Below are 19685 nucleotides of genomic sequence, written 5' to 3'. Positions count from 1 at the left end.
GGCAAATGAGAAGGGCTTCCTCTCATTTGCCACATGGGACTCACTAGTGCAGCTTTGTAAAAGAAGCCCTAAGTGCAGTTGTATTATCTGTAGTTGTGATAGCGAGTGCATGGTACCAGTTCATACACTCGCTGTCATCCCCAGCCATTCCTTCCTTCTGCCCCTGAGGTGCCCTTGCACTGCCCTTTCCTGCATTAAGCCGCCAGCAGTGCTGTTTTACTGCGCTGAATTTTTTTTTAATGCACATTAATCGTTAGCACTTGCCGTAGCTAATGTTTAGCGTGTGGTAAAACCCAGACTACCTGCTAGACTCAGCTTAGTAAAAGAGCCATATGTCTGCCTTCAGCAAGTCTACTGGAAAACTTTCTTTTCAGACCAGTAGTACTAGTTTCTTAGGGAAGTATTTTCTAATGTTACTAAAGTGTAAATTAAATTTGAGTGTCATACCATATCTTTTTTTAAGCTTTTTATTTAATTTATCAAAAGCATAATATTTCTATCATTCTTAAACAATAAATACATTTCATCAGATTGACACAGACCCCCCTTTTCAATGGTATATTCAGAACTATGTTAACTGTTGAGGGACTGTTCCAACATCTTTCCACACAGTTAGCACAGTCCCAATGCACTGACTATGCATAAACTGCATTGTAGATAATGTGAATTCATTTAGGTAGTCTTTTACAAAGGCGCACTAGAGTTTTTAGCACGTGCTAAAAATTCACATGTGCTAAATGCTAAGATGTCCATAGGAACATAATGGGTGTCTTAGTGTTTAGTGCATGCTGATTTTTAACGCGTATTAAAAATGCTAGTATGCCTTTGTAAAGGGGGCCCTTAATTTCACCTAATCCAGTGTCATTAACTGTTCTACCTTATCTACTGTGTTAACTGTTAATTCCTTGTATTGTACTACGTATATAGATAAGGCTGAATGTTTCAGCGCCATTTACTGAATCCATCGGTTAACACAAGAATTAGAACACACTGACAGGGTAATTCTATAAAAAGGGTGCCACGATTTAAAAGCCAAGTACTGACATATATGAACACATGGAAAGTTATTATTCAAAAGGTGTCTGAAAAATGCAGTAGGAACGAATTTGGGTAGAGTACTGTGACAGTGTGCCAAACCTGCCACAGGACAGCCATGGAGCCCAAGAAGGAAGCTGAGGTTCAAAGAAAAGGAACATGAATGTCATTTTAAATATTGGGTAGAGGAAGAATGCACTACTCTGGTATCTAAGGCATGCAAGCTAGCTATGTACATGGAGCAAGACTGGGTAGAGTTAAGTTCACATTCAGGCAGCCTAACCACATGACCTGGGGATTAGCCAGCTGAGTGGCCCAGATGAGCTGGGGGAGGGAAGTGTTAGTGTTATGATTGGGGTCTGAACCCCTCTCAAACTTACCTCTTTCCTGGGGGTCAGCTTCTTAGCTGGCTTCTGTTTCTTTGTTTGTCCTTTCTGAGCTGGCTCTGTCTCTCTGTGCTGGCAGCTTCCAGCAGCAGGGCTCTAATTGTTTCACTATACTGCACCTGTGTGGGTAGTCTGAGTTGCTCTAACTCTCTTTGGGTGTACTGGCTTCAAGTGTTTCACGGTGTTGCATTGGTGTGGGTTGGGCCTCTATGGTTTTCAGTGTGCTCTCTGGGTTAGTGTGCTGTTGCCTGGGTCTAGGGAGTGTGACATCATCAGGGAGGGCCTTGATAAGGAAGTGGGTTCTTTCCTTCAGGGCCTTCGCAACGTTTGCTTCTGGCTACTTGCTTTAGGTCCAGGTTAGTTTAGTGCAGTGTGCACTTGAGACTTGTGTGTTTGACTTCCCTGTTTTTCCCTTTTGTTACGGTGAGTAGCACTGCTGTTAGTGCAGTGCTGGAGTTTGGTGCTGGGAGCTCCCTTGTGAGTAAGGGTTTAGGAAGCACCTTTTGTTGTTGGGGTATTTGGCTTTCCTGCTTGTTTCCTTGTGCTTGCCCCGCTTTCCTCATAACCCATGTTTAGCTGCTGCAGCTTGGTGCTTAGGAAGTACCAGTGTTAGGTCTGGCATTTGTCTTCCCTTCCTTTTCCCTTGTGGTTTCTCTGCACTTCTGTTAGTGTAGGGCGTAGGGGCACCCCTGTTAGTTTCTGTTGGGAGCACTCCTGTTAGTGGAGGGCTTAGGAGCTTTCTCTGTTGGTGCTGGGCTTAGGAACACTTTTGGTCAATTTAGGAGTTAGGTGCACTTCAGTTACAGCTTGTTCTAGTCCTGGTCCCTGTGTCATCCAGTAAGTCCTGCCGGCTACTCGAATCCATGAGCTCAACTCTTGGGGGGCTTAGTAGCTAAGTGCAGGTGAAGCTGTGTGGACCAGTCCAGTGTGCGCCAGTCCCGTGTTCCAGTCCTGTGTCCTCCAGTCCGGGGGACCAGTCCAGTGTGCTCCAGTCCAGTGTGTTCCGGTCCGGTGTGTGTTCCAGTCCGGGGGATTGCAGTCCAGTGTTCCAGTCCTGTGTCCTCCAGTCCGGGGGATTCCAGTCCGTGTGTTCCGGTTCGCTGGGAAGTGCCTGCAGTCCCTGCCGGTGTGCTTACCCAGTGTTGGTTGGTGGGTTTTGCCTGCTGCTGTCGCTCCTCGTCAGCAGCCCAAGGGCTCACGTTTGCTCCAGAGCCCAGCTCCGCGGGCTCTGAACCTGAGAACCTGACAGTTAGTTCCCCGGTGCAGCATATAAACCTCCCTGGATGAGTGAAGGGGGAGGAGCCCACAACTTGTGAGAAGTACAGGACAAGAAAGGACAATGGCAGAAAAGCTCTAGGAAGGAAGCTTGTTAGCCTAGAATCAAAGAAAGGGAATGAATAAGGCGCTGTTTGTGCAAACTTAAAGACAAACTGATGAGGGAAGCTAGCAGAGTGAATTGGCTGGTATTTTGTTTGTCCTTTGATTTGGATTACAATACCTACTACTGGTTTTTGTTTAACAACAGGGGGTGGAGGATAAGAACCAAAGTGGTTAAAAATGTTGAAGAGGGTGTGGTCATCCAGGGTGTGGAGGCTCTTGAAGGCTAAGCTCAAGTCAGTGACAAGGAGGCAGCCTTGTTCTTGTTTTGGACCCTTTAGTGTCCAATGTTCCTGTAATAAGCCACATGGGAACAGATTGATGGGAACATTGGACACTAAAGGGTTAATTAAGGTAAAAAATCCCATTGTTGTCATTATCTGTGTCTCCTGGTGAGAGTCAGAGAGAGAGAGAGAGAGAGAGAGAGAGAGAGAGAGAGAGAGAGAGAGACTAGGGAGGATAAAGAGGATAATTAAACTCAACTGTGAGAGGAGTGTTTGCTGAGATGACCTGAGCAGCATATTCCCTAGCTCCAGTCAAACAGAGGTAGAGCTAATTTGCATAAAGAACTGCCCACTATATAGTTCACTATTAGAAGAAGGTGGAAAATAAAGTTAGTCCATATAAAAATTACATGAGGAGAAAGAGGCTGGCTGTCTCTTAAGGTACTGTTCCTGCATGAGAACATATATTTATTTTTCTTCCTCACCCTGAGTGTGTGAGGTACTAAGAAGAGGGACCTGGCCAGCCCTGGGACTTATTTCTTATTTCCTTACTGATAAAAGGTGTGATAGAGTTTACTACAGATCCATTTTGATTTAGCTGAAGACTTCAAATTGGTAGGAAGATCGTTATCCACTTGTTAAATTCATGGTAGGGACCTTTCAATGTGACACTACATGAAGATTAACATTCTGAAATTTTTTCATGCATTCTCTTTCTCTGATCTTAATTATGATGCAATAGAGGAAAATGAAAAGATAAACTAGAAGAAAAACTAAAATTTCCTGTAGTTGTAATTTCTCATGAATGGAATTTCTATACAGCATTTATTGTTTTAAAAATGTAAATTGCATTAAAAGACATAAGGCATGTGTTTTTGATGCGTATCGAGGCTCCCTTTTACTGCGACGGGTAAAAGGCAGGTCTTTCCTTTTTTTAGGAAATGGCTGTGCAGCATATGAAGCACTTGCCACGCGGCCATTTTGTGGGGGGAGCTTTTACCGCCAACCATTGAGGTGGTGGGTAAGGGCTCCCGTGCTAACCCAGTGGTAACTAGGCAGCGTGCGTCACTGCCCGATTATTGCCAGATACACACTGGCCCAACAAAAATAAAAACACTTTTGTAGCGTCAGATATGACGCATGCTGGGGCGAGTGGTAAGCCTGCGTTGGGCTTATCGCTGTTTTGTAAAAGGGGCCTATAGGTAGTACACTCTGGGGCTCTTTTTCAAAGCACTTAGACTTAGAAAGTTCCATAGTAACCTTTGTAACTTTGTAAATCTATGTGCTTTGAAAATGAACCTCTCTGTATCTTTAGAAAACATATGAAGTCTACTGATAATCTGATCAAGATGCACAATTACTAGCTGTGATAGTTCCTGAACTGCTGGTGAATCTATAAGAAACCGTTTTCTAAGAATTTATGGGTCCATATTCAGCCCACGTCGATAAGCAGCATACAATAACCCTGGATATTCAATGCAGAGGCATGTGTAGCTCCCGGCATTGAATATCTGGATTTGTCCACTAACTTGAAAGTTAACCTAGCACTAGCTGATATTCAAACCAGTGCCAGGTTAACTCACTGCATAAAGGGGCCCTTTTACAAAGGTGGGTATGGCCCTACGCGCGTCTAGCACATGCCAAATCAACATTACCGCCCGGTTACCACATGCCCTGGGCAGTAATTCTGAACTTGGCATGCATTGAAAACACGCAGTAGAAAATATTTTCTATTTTCTACCATGTGGTGCTTACCCAGCGGTAAACAGCGGTGTGCGTGCCTCATGCTTACCGCCTGGGTAGCACGTGAGACCATAACGCTAAGTCAATGGGTGGAGGTAAGTTCTCAGGTCGAAAATGGACGTGCACTGGTTTTTATTTAGCCGCAAGTCCATTTTCTGGCCGCTTAAAAAAGGACTTTTTTCCGAGATGTGGCAAAACGTGGCCCAGCATGCACCTAAAAGATGCACTCGCACTGCCGCGAGCCACTCTTTGCCGTGGTTTAGTAAAAGGGCCCCAAAGTTAGGACAGCTGTTTTGCTGTCCTAACTTTATGTGGTTAATTAACCAGTTATCGAACTGACTTGCTAGCCAACTAAGGGGTTCTTTTACTAAAGCTTAGCTTGAGTTATCTGCAGCAAGACCCATTTTATTCCTATGGGCACTGCTGCAGATAATTCAAGCTACGATTTAGTAAAAGACCCCCTAAATTGGTAGTCTGTCCTAACTCTGCCCTTCCCCCGGCTCATCCCTAATCTAGCTTAAACCTTTTTTAATATCAATCCCTTAGAAATTTAATCAAAATGAATTCCTTATTAAAATTTAATATTACTTCTTGATTTGCAGTCAGATAACTGAGAATTTGAGAACAAATCAGAAATGGAAATGAAAATACCTGAGGCTCAATATCCATACATGTTTGTTTGTTGTGAGAAAATCAAAAAGTTTACATTTCAAAATGTCTACTTGAAATTAACTTTTTTAACTAAGCCCAGCTAAGCACAACCATTGGAATTATGACAAACAGTGAGGAAAGAGAAAGGATCCTGATAAATTGTAATTACCTGGTGTAGTTACTGCTGTGGTGATTTTTGGTCCTATGGCAATGAAAAACAGATTATAATTTTAATCAGTATGTTTTAAAAGGGTTAGACTTTTTCCAGTAGAAGAAGACTTTAGTGGATAGGCAATGGCATGTTCATGTGAAATCCACCCTCTTCAGTACCATACTGTATGTCATCATGCCAACCACATATACACACTTAAATATAATGCAGTCATGGCACAATATACATTTATATCAAATGTATTGCTAATAGTATTTAACTTGCTAATTTGAACAGTAAGATGTCTTCCCTTCCCCCTTGAGATACCCAGTACCCTCACTCATAGCTTATGATATTAAAGTGATATACAATATGCGGACAAGCTTCATCTGTCTTTTCCTATTTGTGAGACAGAGTCCGTAGAAGTCTGTCTGGCCACTGGTCTTTGCTCCCAACTAATGGAGTATGGAATATTTCCTATTACAGTAACAATCTACATAATTAAAGTGCTATGAATTTTAGAACATATAAATGACACTGTGGAGATTTTTTTTTATTATGAGGTCAATATATACATGTAAGTACATCTATAGTTTAGCTGTATTTCCAGTGGCATTGCATGTACACTTCATGCCGCTGAAAATACTCATGGAAGCCACATATGCATTTACAAATGTACTCTACACATTTATGTGCCATTATCTAGCACTTTCATGTGTAACTTATTCGTTGGGATTATTTGTTGCTTTAGGTTATATCTGATTTTGCCATATCTAGGCCAAACATTTAAGCTACATGTGTAGGTGCTGAATATAAACAGCAAATGGTGTGGTGTAGGAAATTATTGGTAGGTATCAATGACCCAATAGGTGGAAAATAGAGCTGTTTTGCAGCACTACCATTAGGTAGGATATCTTCGATGCACAGTTGTTCATGTTCGTTACAAGATTATATACCATTGTGCAATTGCTGGTATTGACTCCGGAGGCAGGCCTTATGGCTGAAACATGGCTCGTGTTGAGTCATGGATACCTACCAATAAATGTCTGCACTGCATCATTTGATTTGGGGCTTTTTTTGTCACCTTTGCTGTTTGTGTTCCTATTTGTTTTTTACAAGGGTTAGTTCTTCCTTGTTGTGTAGGTGATGAATAAGCCTACATGGGTAGAGTATATGAGTATTTGGTGCTGCCCATGGTCAGGCCAAATGTTTAAGGTACATGGATAAGTGCTACATATTGGTGCCACAATGTGTAGAATATATGTGTACTTGTGTTACCCTGGAACTGCTCCTGCCATGTCCCATATGAAATTCTATCTGTACTTTTGTCACACGTGTTTACACAAAGCTATTTGGAAATTTGGCCTTATGCTGACTGCTCAAGTGCCTTTTGTAAACTGACTCCTACATAGCTTGGGAATACGTTACATTCTTTGTTCTTGGAACAGCCATTTGACAAGTGTTCTGGGTGAGGGGACCCCTCGCTCCCTGACTGGAGCTTGAGTATGTCCACCTTTTTTTGGGTGCCTTGTTAGGGAACTGTTTCATCTGCTAATCCCTCACAGCAGGCAGCAGAATGCCTTGAGCTGCCACTGAGTTCCAAATATCTGTGTGTTTTTTTAGTCCAGAAGACTGGACTCAATATGGAGGGGGCACCAAAGCAAAAGTTGGCTCAGGTTGCCCCCTCCTATATATAGTGTTTACAGATAATCTGATCAACAAATAGAGGGGGTCTTTTACTAAAGATTAGCTAGAGTTATATGCAGCAGGGCCCATAGGAATAAAATGGGTCCTGCTGCAGATAACTCGAGCTAACCTTTAGTAAAAGACCCCCAGAATTCCTTGCTGTGGTAGTTCCTGAACTGGTTGTTGAATCTGTATAAAACAGATATAAAGACTTACAGAATTTTAATGAAAATGTATTCCTTACATAATTTAATATTACCTCCTGATTTGCAGTCAGATAAATCATCAGAAATGGAAATAAAAATATCTCAGGCTGAAACTCTACACATGGTTGGTTGTTGTGAAAAAAATCAGAAGATTTACATTCCAAAAGTGCTATCTGGAATTAACCTCTTTAGCTAAGCTTAGATAAGCATAATCATCAGGATTATGAGTAAGAAAGAGAAGGGGGAAAGGATCATCAGATATAAATTGAAATTACCTGTTGAAGTTAATCCTTTCGTGGTTGGTCCTGTGGAAATCAGAGAAAATAAGATCATAATTGTAGTTAGAACATGCTTTGAAAAGATTAGGTGTTTTCCAGTAAAAGAAGAAGAATTTAGGGTTTCTTTTATCAAGCCACGCTAGCGGTCCCTGGTGTGGTAATGCTGACGAAGTCCATTCACTTTGAATGGGCTTTGTCAGCATTACTACGCGGGAACCGCTAGTGCGGCTTGATAAAAGAAGCCCTTAGTAAAATATCTAGAAGTTAGGTGCGTTCATCTGGAATCCACTCTATTTTGTACCGTACTGTACAGAATATGTGTTCAAAAAGAAAAAAGTGAGAATCGCAGAGCAGTTTATAACACCAATATTCATGCAGTTGGTGTTATAAACTGTTATATAGAATTACTTGCTGTGGTAGATCCTGAATTGGTTGGTGAATTTACACAGCACTACCATTAGGCAGGATATCTTCGATGCACAGTTGTTCATGTTCATTACAAGATTATATACCATTGTGCAATTGCTGGTATTGACTCCGGAGGCAGGCCTTATGGCTGAAACATGGCTCGTGTTGAGTCATTGATACCTACCAATAAATGTCTGTACTGCACCATTTGGTTTGGGGCTTTTTTGTCACCTTTGCTGTTTGTGATCCTATTTGTTTTTTTGCAAGGGTTAGTTCTTCCTTGTTGTGTAGGTGATGAATAAGCCTACATGTGTAGAGTATATGAGTATTTGGTGCTGCCCAAGGTCAGGCCAAATGTTTAAGGTACATGGATAAGTGCTAAATATTGGTGCCAAAATGTGTAGAATATATGTGTACTTGTGCTACCCTGGAACTGCTCCTGCCATGTCCCATAAGAAATTCGATCTTTACTTTTGTCACACGTGTTTACACAATGCTATTTGGAAATTTGGCCTTATGCTGACCGCTCAAGTGCCTTTTGTAAACTGACTCCTACATAGCTTGGGAATACGTTACATTCTTTGTTCTTGGAACAGCCATTTGACAAGTGTTCTGGGTGAGGGGACCACTCGCTCCCTGACTGGAGCTTGAGTATGTCCACCTTTTTTTTGGGTGCCTTGTTAGGGAACTGTTTCATCTGCTAATCCCTCACAGCAGGCAGCAGAATGCCTTGAGCTGCCACTGAGTTCCAAATATCTGTGTGTTTTTTTAGTCCAGAAGACTGGACTCAATATGGAGGCGGCATCAAAACAAAAGTTGGCTCAAGTTGCCCCCTCCTATATATAGTGTTTACAGATAATCTGATCAACAAATAGAGAGGGTCTTTTACTAAAGATTAGCTAGAGTTATATGCAGCAGGGCCCATAGGAAAAAATGGGTCCTGCTGCAGATAACTCGAGCTAACCTTTAGTAAAAGACCCCCAGAATTCCTTGCTGTGGTAGTTCCTGAACTGGTTGTTGAATCTGTATAAAACAGATATAAAGACTTACAGAATTTTAATGAAAATGTATTCCTTACATAATTTAATATTACCTCCTGATTTGCAGTCAGATAAATCATCAGAAATGGAAATAAAAATATCTCAGGCTGAAACTCTACACATGGTTGGTTGTTGTGAAAAAAATCAGAAGATTTACATTCCAAAAGTGCTATCTGGAATTAACCTCTTTAGCTAAGCTTAGATAAGCATAATCATCAGGATTATGAGTAAGAAAGAGAAGGGGGAAAGGATCATCAGATATAAATTGAAATTACCTGTTGAAGTTAATCCTTTCGTGGTTGGTCCTGTGGAAATCAGAGAAAATAAGATCATAATTGTAGTTAGAACATGCTTTGAAAAGATTAAGGTGTTTTCCAGTAAAAGAAGAAGAATTTAGGGTTTCTTTTATCAAGCCACGCTAGCGGTCCCTGGTGTGGTAATGCTGACGAAGTCCATTCACTTTGAATGGGCTTTGTCAGCATTGCTGCGCGGAAACCGCTGGTGCGGCTTGATAAAAGAAGCCCTTAGTAAAATATCTAGAAGTTAGGCGTGTTCATCCGGCCACTACTGCTTCTCCTGTTGAGCAGCAGCAGCCGCTACAAAAAGAAAAAAAAATAAATGTTTTTAAACCTCAAACGTGGCACCATAGACAGCCATCAGGCATTGGCTGTCGGCTCTGCAGCCGCTTCTCGTCTCGCCTCCATGTCACTGCCCCTGGAGTAAGACCCCGGAGGAGCACAGCAATGTGAGAGGCAAGAGAAGGAGCGGCTGCAGAGCCGACAGCCAATGCCTGATGGCTGTCTACGGTGCTGCGTTTGAGGTTTAAAAACATTTTTTGCTTTTTGTAGCAACTGCTGCTGCTCAACAGGAGAAGCAGCAGCGGCCGGACAGCGTTACTAGTGGCAGCTGCAGGTGGCGAGGAGGTTTGATGCGCCAGAGGGGGAGGGGGAGGGGAGGGTCGCTGGACATGGGTGGCTGCAGGGGGGGCAGGGGGAGAGGAGGGTCGCTGGACATGGATGGCTGGAGGGGAGAGGGAGGTGGGGAGGGGGTCCTGAGACCAGAGAGGTGGGGGTGGGGAGGGGGGCCCCTGCAAGAGGGGGGGTGGGGGCACACACCCACTCACTCACTGTCTCTCACGTACACTCTCTCTGACACACTCTCTGTCTATCACACTCTATCTCTCTGTCACACACACACAGTCTCACACACATAGACACTCTGTCTCCCACACACACTCTCTCTCACACAAACACACACACACACACACACTCTGTCTCTTTCTCTCTCTCATTCTTTCTCTGACACACATACTCCATCTCTCACACACACTCTCTCTCAAACATACACACTCCGAGTAAAACCTTGCTAGCGCCCATTCATTTGTGTCAGAAACGGGCCTTTTTTACTAGTATTCTATAAACTGCATGGAAATGTAGTCTTATTCTATAAAGCACGCCTAAATTAAGGCATATTTTATAGAATACACTTAGGCTTATTTCTTGTCAGCACTGATATTTTAGCCATGACATATAGAATCTAGTCCTACATGTGTATTTGGTGCCACCCTGGAACTTCCTCTTCCATGCCCTATTTTCCTGACATATGATGCTCTATGTGTACTTTTCCTAAAATGGTTTCATAAAGTTATTGAAATTTTGGTACTATGCTCACCATGTAAGTACCTTTTAAAAACTGACTCCTATATAGCCTGGGAATCTATTGTTTTCTTTTTTACTTCAGACAACCACTTGACCAGTGTTCTGAATGAAGGGACCCCTTGCTCCCTGACTGGAGCTCTGAGTACGCCCACTCAATTTTGGATGCCTTGGTGGGGGAGAGGGTGCATCAGCTCATCCCTCACCTCAGGCAGCGGATTGCCTTGAGGTGCCACTGAGTCCCAAATATCTCTGTGGTTCATACCAGAAGATTGCCACAAAGACAGGGGCAAAAAGCAAAAGTTAACTCAGAATGTCACAACCCCTTGAGTCAAGCCTATATCTGGAGTTTACAAATAATCTGATCAAGATGTAGAATTACTTGCTGTGATAGTTTCTGAACTGGTTGGTGAATCTATACAAAACAGATGTGTAAGCATATAGAATTTTAATCAAAATGTATTCCTTATTATAATTTATCATTACCTCCTGATTTGCAGTCAGAGAACTAAAGATTTGACAGCAAATCAGAAATGGAAATGAAAATACCTGAGGTTGATTATCCATACATGGTTCTTTGTTGTGAAAAAAAATCATAACATTTATATTTCAAAAATTCTTTTAAAAATTTACCTCTTTAAGGGCCCTGTTTACTAAGACACACTAGCTTTTTTAGTGCATGCTAAATGCTAGAGACACCCCATAGTGTCTTTAGCATTTAGCATGCACTAAAAACGCTAGCTCACCCTTAGTGCTGCTTATTAAAAGGGCCCTTAGTTTAGCTAAGCATAACTATCAGAATTATGAGGAAGAAGGAAAAAGGATCCTGAGATATAAATTGAAATTACCTGATGTAGTTACAAATTTGGTTTCTGCTCCTATGAAAATCAGAGGTAATTAGATTATAAGTTGAATCAAAACACATGTTTAGAAAAGATTAGAGGCCCTGTTTACTAAGATGTGCTAGTGTTTTTAGCGTGCACCTAAAATTATAATGCGCTAAATACTAGAGACACCCATATATTCCTATGGGTGCCTTTAGCGTTTAATGCATGCTAAAAACGCTAGAGCGCCCTTGGCCCTGCTTAGTAAACAGGGCCCTAGGTGTTTTCCAGTAATAGAAGAAGAATTTAGTGAAACATCTAAAGGATCGATGTTCATCTGGAATCTACTCTCTTGCATACCATAACATGCAGAATATATATTCTAAAAGAAAAAGTGAGAGCCACAATGCAATTTATAACACCAAAATTCAAGTAGTTATAATAATTTCATTTTGGTGTCATAAACTGTCAGGTACTATGTTCAGCCTCTGGTAGTCATCCTTTTTTTTTTTTAAACTCTGACTGCTACAGACAGATTTAGCCCTGGCTATTCAATGCCAGGCAATGTCCGGGCACTGGCATTGAATATTGGGGGATAATTCAAGATAAGGAATCTGCCGGGACTTCTATGAGCCCAGCCTGATATTCAGCCAGTATCCAAATAAGACACTTATATGGGCCTCGGTTGAATATTTTTCCAGGACCCACATAAGATATCCTTTGCTCTTCCCAATCCTCCTTCCACATGACCCCACCCTGGAAATAGATAAGGGCCAGCTGAGCCCCTCCCCCCAACTCCCACCCCTGTGGTCTCCTGGGCCTACTTTTTAAATGCCTGGTGGTCCAGTGAGGTCTTATGGACTGGAGCTATGCCCACTCACTGCTGCTCGTTGTGGTAGCTACAGCAAAATCGCTGCTGCGATCTCTAGCAGAAGCCTCGCAGTACTAGCCCTGGTACTTCCCCTTCTATGCCCCATATTCCTGACATACGAAGCTCTATGTATACTTTTGCCAAAAATAGTTACACAAAGGTGCATAAGCAGCTGGTGCTATGTGACTGTCCAAGTGCCTTTCAAAATTAGCCTGGGGGAATGTTGCTTTTTTTTTTTCTTGGGGAAAACCACCTGCTCAGTGTTCTCAGTGAGGTGACCTGCTTGCTCCCTGACTGGAGCTTTGAGACGCCCCCCAAATTTTGGTACCTTGGTGGGGGAAGGTTACATCAGCTCACCCTTACTTCTAGAGGCAGATTGCTTAGAGCTGCCACTGAGTCCCAAATATCTGCATGGTTCATACCAGAGGACTGGCCCAAGATAGTGGCACCAAAGCAAAATTTGGCTCTGGCTGCCACAACCCCTTCAGCTGGCCTTGAATATGGTGTTTCCATATAATCTGACACAGATATAGAATTATTTGCTGTGGTCATTCCTGAACTCATTGGTGAATTTAGAAAAGAGATGTCTAAGCAGATAGAGTTTTAATCAAAAATGTATTCATTATTATAGTTTAACATTCTTGATTTGCAGTCAGATAACAGCATTTGAAAAGAAATCAAAAATGAAAATGAAAATATCTGAGGCTGAAGCTCTATACATGGTTATCTGTTGTGAGAGAAAATCAGAAGGTTTGCTTTTCAAAAATTCTATTTGGAATGAACCGCTTCAACTAAGTTTACCTAAGTATAACCATTGGAACTATTAAGAAGAAAGAGAAGAGATAACGATTCCTGAGAGATAAATTGAAAGTACCTGGTTTTTCAGTTAGTCCTGTGATGCCTGATCCTATAAAAATCAGAGACAATAAGATTAAAAATGTAATCAGAACACAAGATTAGGGGGATCCTTTTGCCAAGCCATGCTAAAAGTGAATAGTGCTGGTGTCAGTGCATGAGTTTTCCGCATACTGCGGCCACTTTTAACAAGGTGGTAAAATGGCCACTCTGCCATACTTATTTTGTAATGGCCATGTGCTTATTTCCCCAATAGTGCATAGCCATTACTGCTATATAGGATGCGGTAAGGGCTCCTGCGCTACTCCTGTGCTAATCAGGTAGCACAGTAATATGTCAACGCTACCCAATTAGCGCAGGCACACCTATTCTACGCCCATTGGCACAGGAAACTACCATGGGACCTCAGCGCATCCCACTGTAGTGCCCCTAGTAAAAAGGCCCCTTGGTGTCTTCCAGCAACAGAAGAAGAATGTAGTGAAATATCTAGAAAATAGATGTTCATCAGGAATAGTTAACACCATCCCAGTGAAATGTGCAGAGTATGGGAAAGTATTTTTTATTATTTATCAAATTATAGAAATACACTTGCTAAAAGAAAATCGATTAATAGCTAACTAAAGGAGAAAATTATACATTTAAAGAAAATATTTCAATTCTTCTTAGACCACAATAATAAGAGGAGAGGAGGAAATCAGGAAAAAATAAAGGAGTATAGAGTCACAGGTCACTTGCAGGGGCATAATCGAATGCGACCGGCCATCTCAGAGAACATCGGTGCGATGGGGCGGGACGAACCGTATTATCGAACGAGATGGGTGGCCATCTTTCGTTTCGATAATACGGTTGGGGCCGACCAAATGTCAGAGATGGCCAGCATCGATTTTCAGCGATAATGGAAACTGAAACCGGCCATTTCAAACCCAGGCAAATCCAAGGCATTTGGTTGTGGGAGGAGCCAGGATTTGTAGTGTACTGGTCTCTCTCACATGCCAGGACACCAACCGGGCACCCTAGGGGGCACTGCAGTGGACTTCAGAAATGGCTTCCAGTACATAGCTCCCTTACCTTGGGTGCTGAGCCCCCCAACCCCCCCCCCCCCAAAAAAAAACTGCCCACAACTGTACATCACTACCATAGCCCTAAGGGGTGAAAGGGGGCACCTACATGTGGGTACAGTGGGTTTGTGGTGGGTTTTGGAGGGCTCCCATTTACCACCAGAAGTGTAGCAGGTAGGGGGGGGATGGGCCTGGGTCCACCTGTCTGAAGTGCACTGCACCCACTAAAAACTGCTCCAGGGACCTGCATACTGGTGTCATGGAGCTGGGTATTAGTACAAAAAAACAGAAGAAACCAGTCTTCGCAGAAAACAGATAAAACAACAAAAAACAGCGAAGATGACTAAAATTGAAAGTGAAAAAAGACGACCTGCAGAAATCAATATTTAAAACATTTTATTGATTATAAAAATTTAAATTAAAAAGGGGTAGGTGATTGAGACTTGACACAGCTGTGTTTCGGCCTGTCAGGCCTGCATCAGGAATCTTTTCACCATACAGAAAATCTTGTTTCACATAAAAATGTATCCCGTTCAAGGTGCCGTTCAAGCTATATCGTTGAGTTAAGCTCCGGTCAGCGTCTCGCGTTTAGAGAACTCCCGTGCTAATCAGGTAGCAGAGTAATATGTCAACGCTACCCAATTAGTGCAGGCACACCTATTCTATGCCCATTGGCACAGGAAACTACTAAGTCAAGCCTCTGAGTCCAGTCCGAGTGGCGTTTCTAACTGAGCCTCCGAGTCCAGTCCGAGTGGTGCTTCCAGCCAAGCCTCGGAGTTCTGTCCAAGTGGCACTTCTTGCTGAGTCCACTCTTCATCCCAGTTCCAGCCTAGAGGCTGAGCCTATGCCGAGTTCCAGTTCCAGCCATGAGGCTAAGTCTAAGCCAAGCTCCAGTTCTGGCCAAGATGCTGAGTCCACTCCACGTTCCAGTTTAAGCCAAGATGCTGAGTCCATTCCGAGTTGCAGTTCCAGCCAAGATGCTGAGTCTACTTCGAGTTCCAGGTCCAGCCAGGAGACTGAGTCCAGTCCAAGTTCCAGTTTCTGCCCAGATATGGAGTCCACGCCAAGTTCCAGTTCCAGCCAAGATACTGAGTCCACTCTGAGTTCCAGTTCTAGCCAAGATGCTGAGTCTTCTCTGAGTTCCAGTTCTAGCCAGACGTTGAGTCCAGTCCGAGTTCCAGCTCCAGCCCAGATGCTGAGTTCATGCCGAGTTCCAGATCCAGCCAAGAGGCTGAGTCCAGACTGAGTTCCAGCCCAGATACGGAGTCCATTCCGAGGTCCAGTTCCAGCCTAGATGCTGAGCCTATGCCGAGTTCCAGTTCCAGCCATGAAGCTATGTCTAAGCCAAGCTCCAGTTCCAGCCAAGATGCTGAGTCCAAGCCGAGTTCCAGCTCCAGCCAAGCTGCTGAGTCTTCTCCAAGTTCCAGTTCTAGCCAAGATACTGAGTCCCAGCTGAGTTCTAGCTCCAGCCAAGCTGCCGAGTCCACGCCGAATTCCAGCTCCAGCCAAGCTGCTGAGTCCACGCCGAGTTCCAGTTCCAGCCTAGATGCTGAGCCTAAGCCGAGTTCCAGTTCCAGCCAAGATGCTGAGTCCAGGTCGAGTTCCGAGTCCAGTCAAGATGCTAAGTTCACTCTGGGTTCCAGTCCTGATTCCTGTCTGAGCACACCACCCGAACTCTCATCCATTCTCTCATTACCTCTCGCCTTGACTACTGCAACCTACTCCTCACTGGCCTCCCACTTTGCCATCTATCCTGTCTTCAGTCCATTCAAAACTCCGCTGCACGTCTTATCTTCCGCCTGAACCGGTACACCCATATCACCCCTCTCCTCAAGTCACTTCACTGGCTTCCGATCAGGTACCGCATACAGTTTAAGCTTCTCCTTTTAACCTACAAATGTACTCGATCTACAGCCCCTCCCTACCTCTTTACCCTCATCTCCCCTTACATTCCTACCCGTAACCTCCGCTCTCAAGATAAATTCCTCCTGTCGGTACCCTTCTCCACCACCGCCAACTCCAGGCTCCGCCCTTTCTGCCTCGCCTCACCCCATGCCTGGAACAAACTCCCTGAGCCCATACGCCAAGCCCCCTCCCTGCCCATCTTCAAAGCCTTGCTAAAAGCCCACCTCTTCAATGTCGCCTTCGGCACCTAACCACCTTACCTCTATTCAGGAAATCTGGCCTGCCCCTACTTGACATTTCACCCATTAGATTGTAAGCTCCTTGGAGCAGGGACTGTCCTTTTCTTAATCTGTACAGCGCTGCGTAACCCTTGTAGCGCTCTAGAAATGTTAAGTAGTAGTAGTAGTAGTAGTAGTAAGCGTTAATTCTATAAACCGTGCTGAATTTTAGGCGTGGCTTATAGAATACATCTTACGTAGGTTTTTTTCAGCGCCAATTTTTTAGGCACCATTTCTAGAATCTAGCCCTATATGTATAGCTGCTGAATATTGGAGCTTACAAGTGTAGACAATAGGTGTACTTGATGCTGTCCTGAATTACCCCTTCCATGCTCCGTTTTCCTGACATAAAAAATGTTGGGGTCCTTTTACTAAGCCACGTAAGCGTCTACGCACGCCCAACACGCACCAAAATGGAGTTACTGCTCAGCTACTGCATGGCTTTTGCGGTATAGCCAAGACCTGTCGCTTCTTTCTCTATAACATCAGCAAAATTTGCCCTTTCCTTTCTGAGCACACCACACGAACTCTCGTCCACGCTCTCATTATCTCTCGCCTTGACTACTGCAACTAACTCCTCACCGGCCTCCCACTTAGCCATCTATCCCCCCTTCAATCCATTCAGAACGCTGCCGCACGTCTTATATTCCGCCAGAACCGATATACTCATATCACCCCTCTCCTCAAGTCACTTCACTAGCTTCTGATCAGATACCACACACAGTTCAAGCTTCTCCTACTAACCTACAAATGCATTCAATCTGCAGCCCCTCATTACCTCTCTACCCTTATCTCCCCTTATGCTCCTACCTGAAACCTCCACTCACAGGACAAATCCCTCCTCTCTTTACCCTTCTCCACCACCGCCAATTCCAGGCTCCGCCCTTCCTGCCTCGCCTCTCCCTATGCTTGGAATAAACTTCCTGAGCCCATACGCCAAGCCCCTTCCCTGCACATCTTCAAATCCTTGCTCAAAGCCCACCTCTTCAATGTCGCCTTCGGCACCTAACCATTATACCTCTATTCAGGAAATCTAGACTGCCCCAATTTGATTGACTGCACATTTTGTCCTTTAGATTGTAAGCTCCTTTGAGCAGGGACTGTCCTTCTTTGTTAAACTGTAAAGCGCTGCGTAACCCTAGTAGCGCTTTAGAAGTGTTAAGTAGTAGTAGTAGTAGTAGTAGTAATTTCATTTTTGGCGCATGGCCGATACGCCCATCTGAAAAATAATTTTTATTTTCGGCCAAGCGTACTGGCTGCGCACTAAGTGGCATTTGACACGCATAGGTCATTACACGCATAGGTCATTACAGCTTGGTTCCAGCGTGAGACTTTACTACTAGGTCAATGGCTGGCAGTAAGGTCTCAGACCCAAAATGGACACGCAACCATTTTCATTTTGCCGCACGTCCATTTTTGGCAAAATTTTTTAAAAGGCTTTTTTACAGGCGCGCTGAAAAATGGATTGGCATGCGCCCAAAATCCACGCCTCTACTACCACAAGCCATTTTTCAGCGCATCTTTGTAAAAGGACCCCTCTATGTGTATTTTTGCCAAAAATGGTTACACAAAGGTCCATGGACATCTGGCGCTATGCTGACTGTATAAGTGAATTTTGAAAACTGACCTTTAGATAGCCTGAGAATCTGTTGCTTTTTTTTTTTTATTGGTACAACAACTTGACTAGTCTTCTAAGTGAGGGGACCCATTGCTCCCTGACTGAAGCTATGACTAGGCCCCTCAATTTTGGGGGCCTTGGTAAGAAAGAATGCCTTGAACTGCCACTGAGTCTTAAATATCTGCCTGGTTCATACCAGAAGACTGGCTCCAAGATAGGGCACAAAAGCAAAAGTTGGCTCAGGATACTAAAATCTTTTGAGCTGACCCCATATATGGAATTTACAAATAATCTGATCAAGATATAAAATGACTTGCTATGGTAGTTTGTAGGGGTATTTCCCTGTGATCGCACCTGAGCTGGTCTTGGTTCATACAAGCCTAATTCATCACAATACATCAAGATGGATTCTATAACCTCTGACCTGAACATCTCTGTGTCAGCAAGATCCAGCTTTTCAGTTTGGAAAATCACTAGCTGGCATGTCTCATCCAAGGACATTCTGTGTTATAACCACCCCTTTGTCTCCCTGAGAAGCTGAAAAGGGAGTGAGACCCATGGCTCCAAAAAGCCTGGTGAGAGACAGAGATGCAGACCACAAAGTATCCACTTCAGGGTCACACAAAAGACGCTTCTTGCCCATGCAGTGAGCTGGACAGGTTTCAGGATTGGTTCCTTGTGTCACCTGAGGGAGAGGGACTAAGAAAGCGGGAACTGAAGAAAGTCGGAGACCATCGGAAGAGGGGGACTGGCAAGAAGACCGGAGAAACCCAGCAAGGCTCGGGGAGAGCCAGAGACTGTGTGTGGTGCTAACCTTGTGTCCTGCATAACTGGTGCAAATACCGGGTGGCAGATATATCGGCTCTGTGAAGCAACACTGAGTGACGGACACCTGCTTTCTGCAGAGAGAGACCCGGCACTAAATCCAAGACTGACTCGCTGTAAGACAGCTGGAGTCTAAGAAGAAATCTGCACTTACTATCGAGAGTCTGCTTCAGAGACCACATGGTGAGATAACAGAATTTACTTCTATAGATCTGGGATTAGTGATTGGTTGTGATCAGAAATAAGACTGGTTACGTCATAACTCATGGTCATAGAATAAGCTGCTAACCGTTGTGTATTTGGCGTAAGAATGTTCAGTTACAAATCAGGTTACCTAGTATTCTAATAAGAATCATTGTGTATAGTCTGTATTCAGTAGCAATCTAGTTATTATTATCAGCAAGTTATATTTTTGTACTTCGCTAAGCCTTGTTGCAGAGTTTCTATATCTGTATATTTTCTTATCTATAATAAAGCTAATATATATATCAGCTGTGACTTTGGTTTCATTTCTCTAATGGAAACCTGGCTAGCTGCCAGAAGCAAGGTTCTTGTATATTCCCCTAGACTGAGTCTGGAAATTTGCTTGGCCAGATTTCTGCACATTAGGA

At 43.6% G+C, this 19685-nt stretch overlaps 1 protein-coding gene across 1 annotated transcript in view; it reads right to left on the bottom strand.

The window, feature by feature from the left end:
- LOC115459093 (mucin-5AC-like) overlaps positions 1-19685 on the bottom strand; it is a gene marked incomplete at its 5' end in the record, with an annotated part of 101624 nt that overhangs the window by 5347 nt on the left and 76592 nt on the right. Inside the window, 5 exons of the mRNA XM_030188959.1 lie at positions 5586-5618; positions 7735-7764; positions 9461-9490; positions 11689-11718; positions 13410-13442. Coding sequence (XP_030044819.1) covers positions 5586-5618; positions 7735-7764; positions 9461-9490; positions 11689-11718; positions 13410-13442 — 156 coding nt within the window. The remainder of the gene's footprint in view (positions 1-5585; positions 5619-7734; positions 7765-9460; positions 9491-11688; positions 11719-13409; positions 13443-19685) is intronic.

The sequence above is a fragment of the Microcaecilia unicolor genome, unplaced genomic scaffold (assembly GCF_901765095.1).
Source record: "Microcaecilia unicolor unplaced genomic scaffold, aMicUni1.1, whole genome shotgun sequence".
Classification (NCBI taxonomy): Eukaryota; Metazoa; Chordata; class Amphibia; order Gymnophiona; family Siphonopidae; genus Microcaecilia; species Microcaecilia unicolor.
This window is presented reverse-complemented; position numbering and strand designations above follow the sequence as displayed.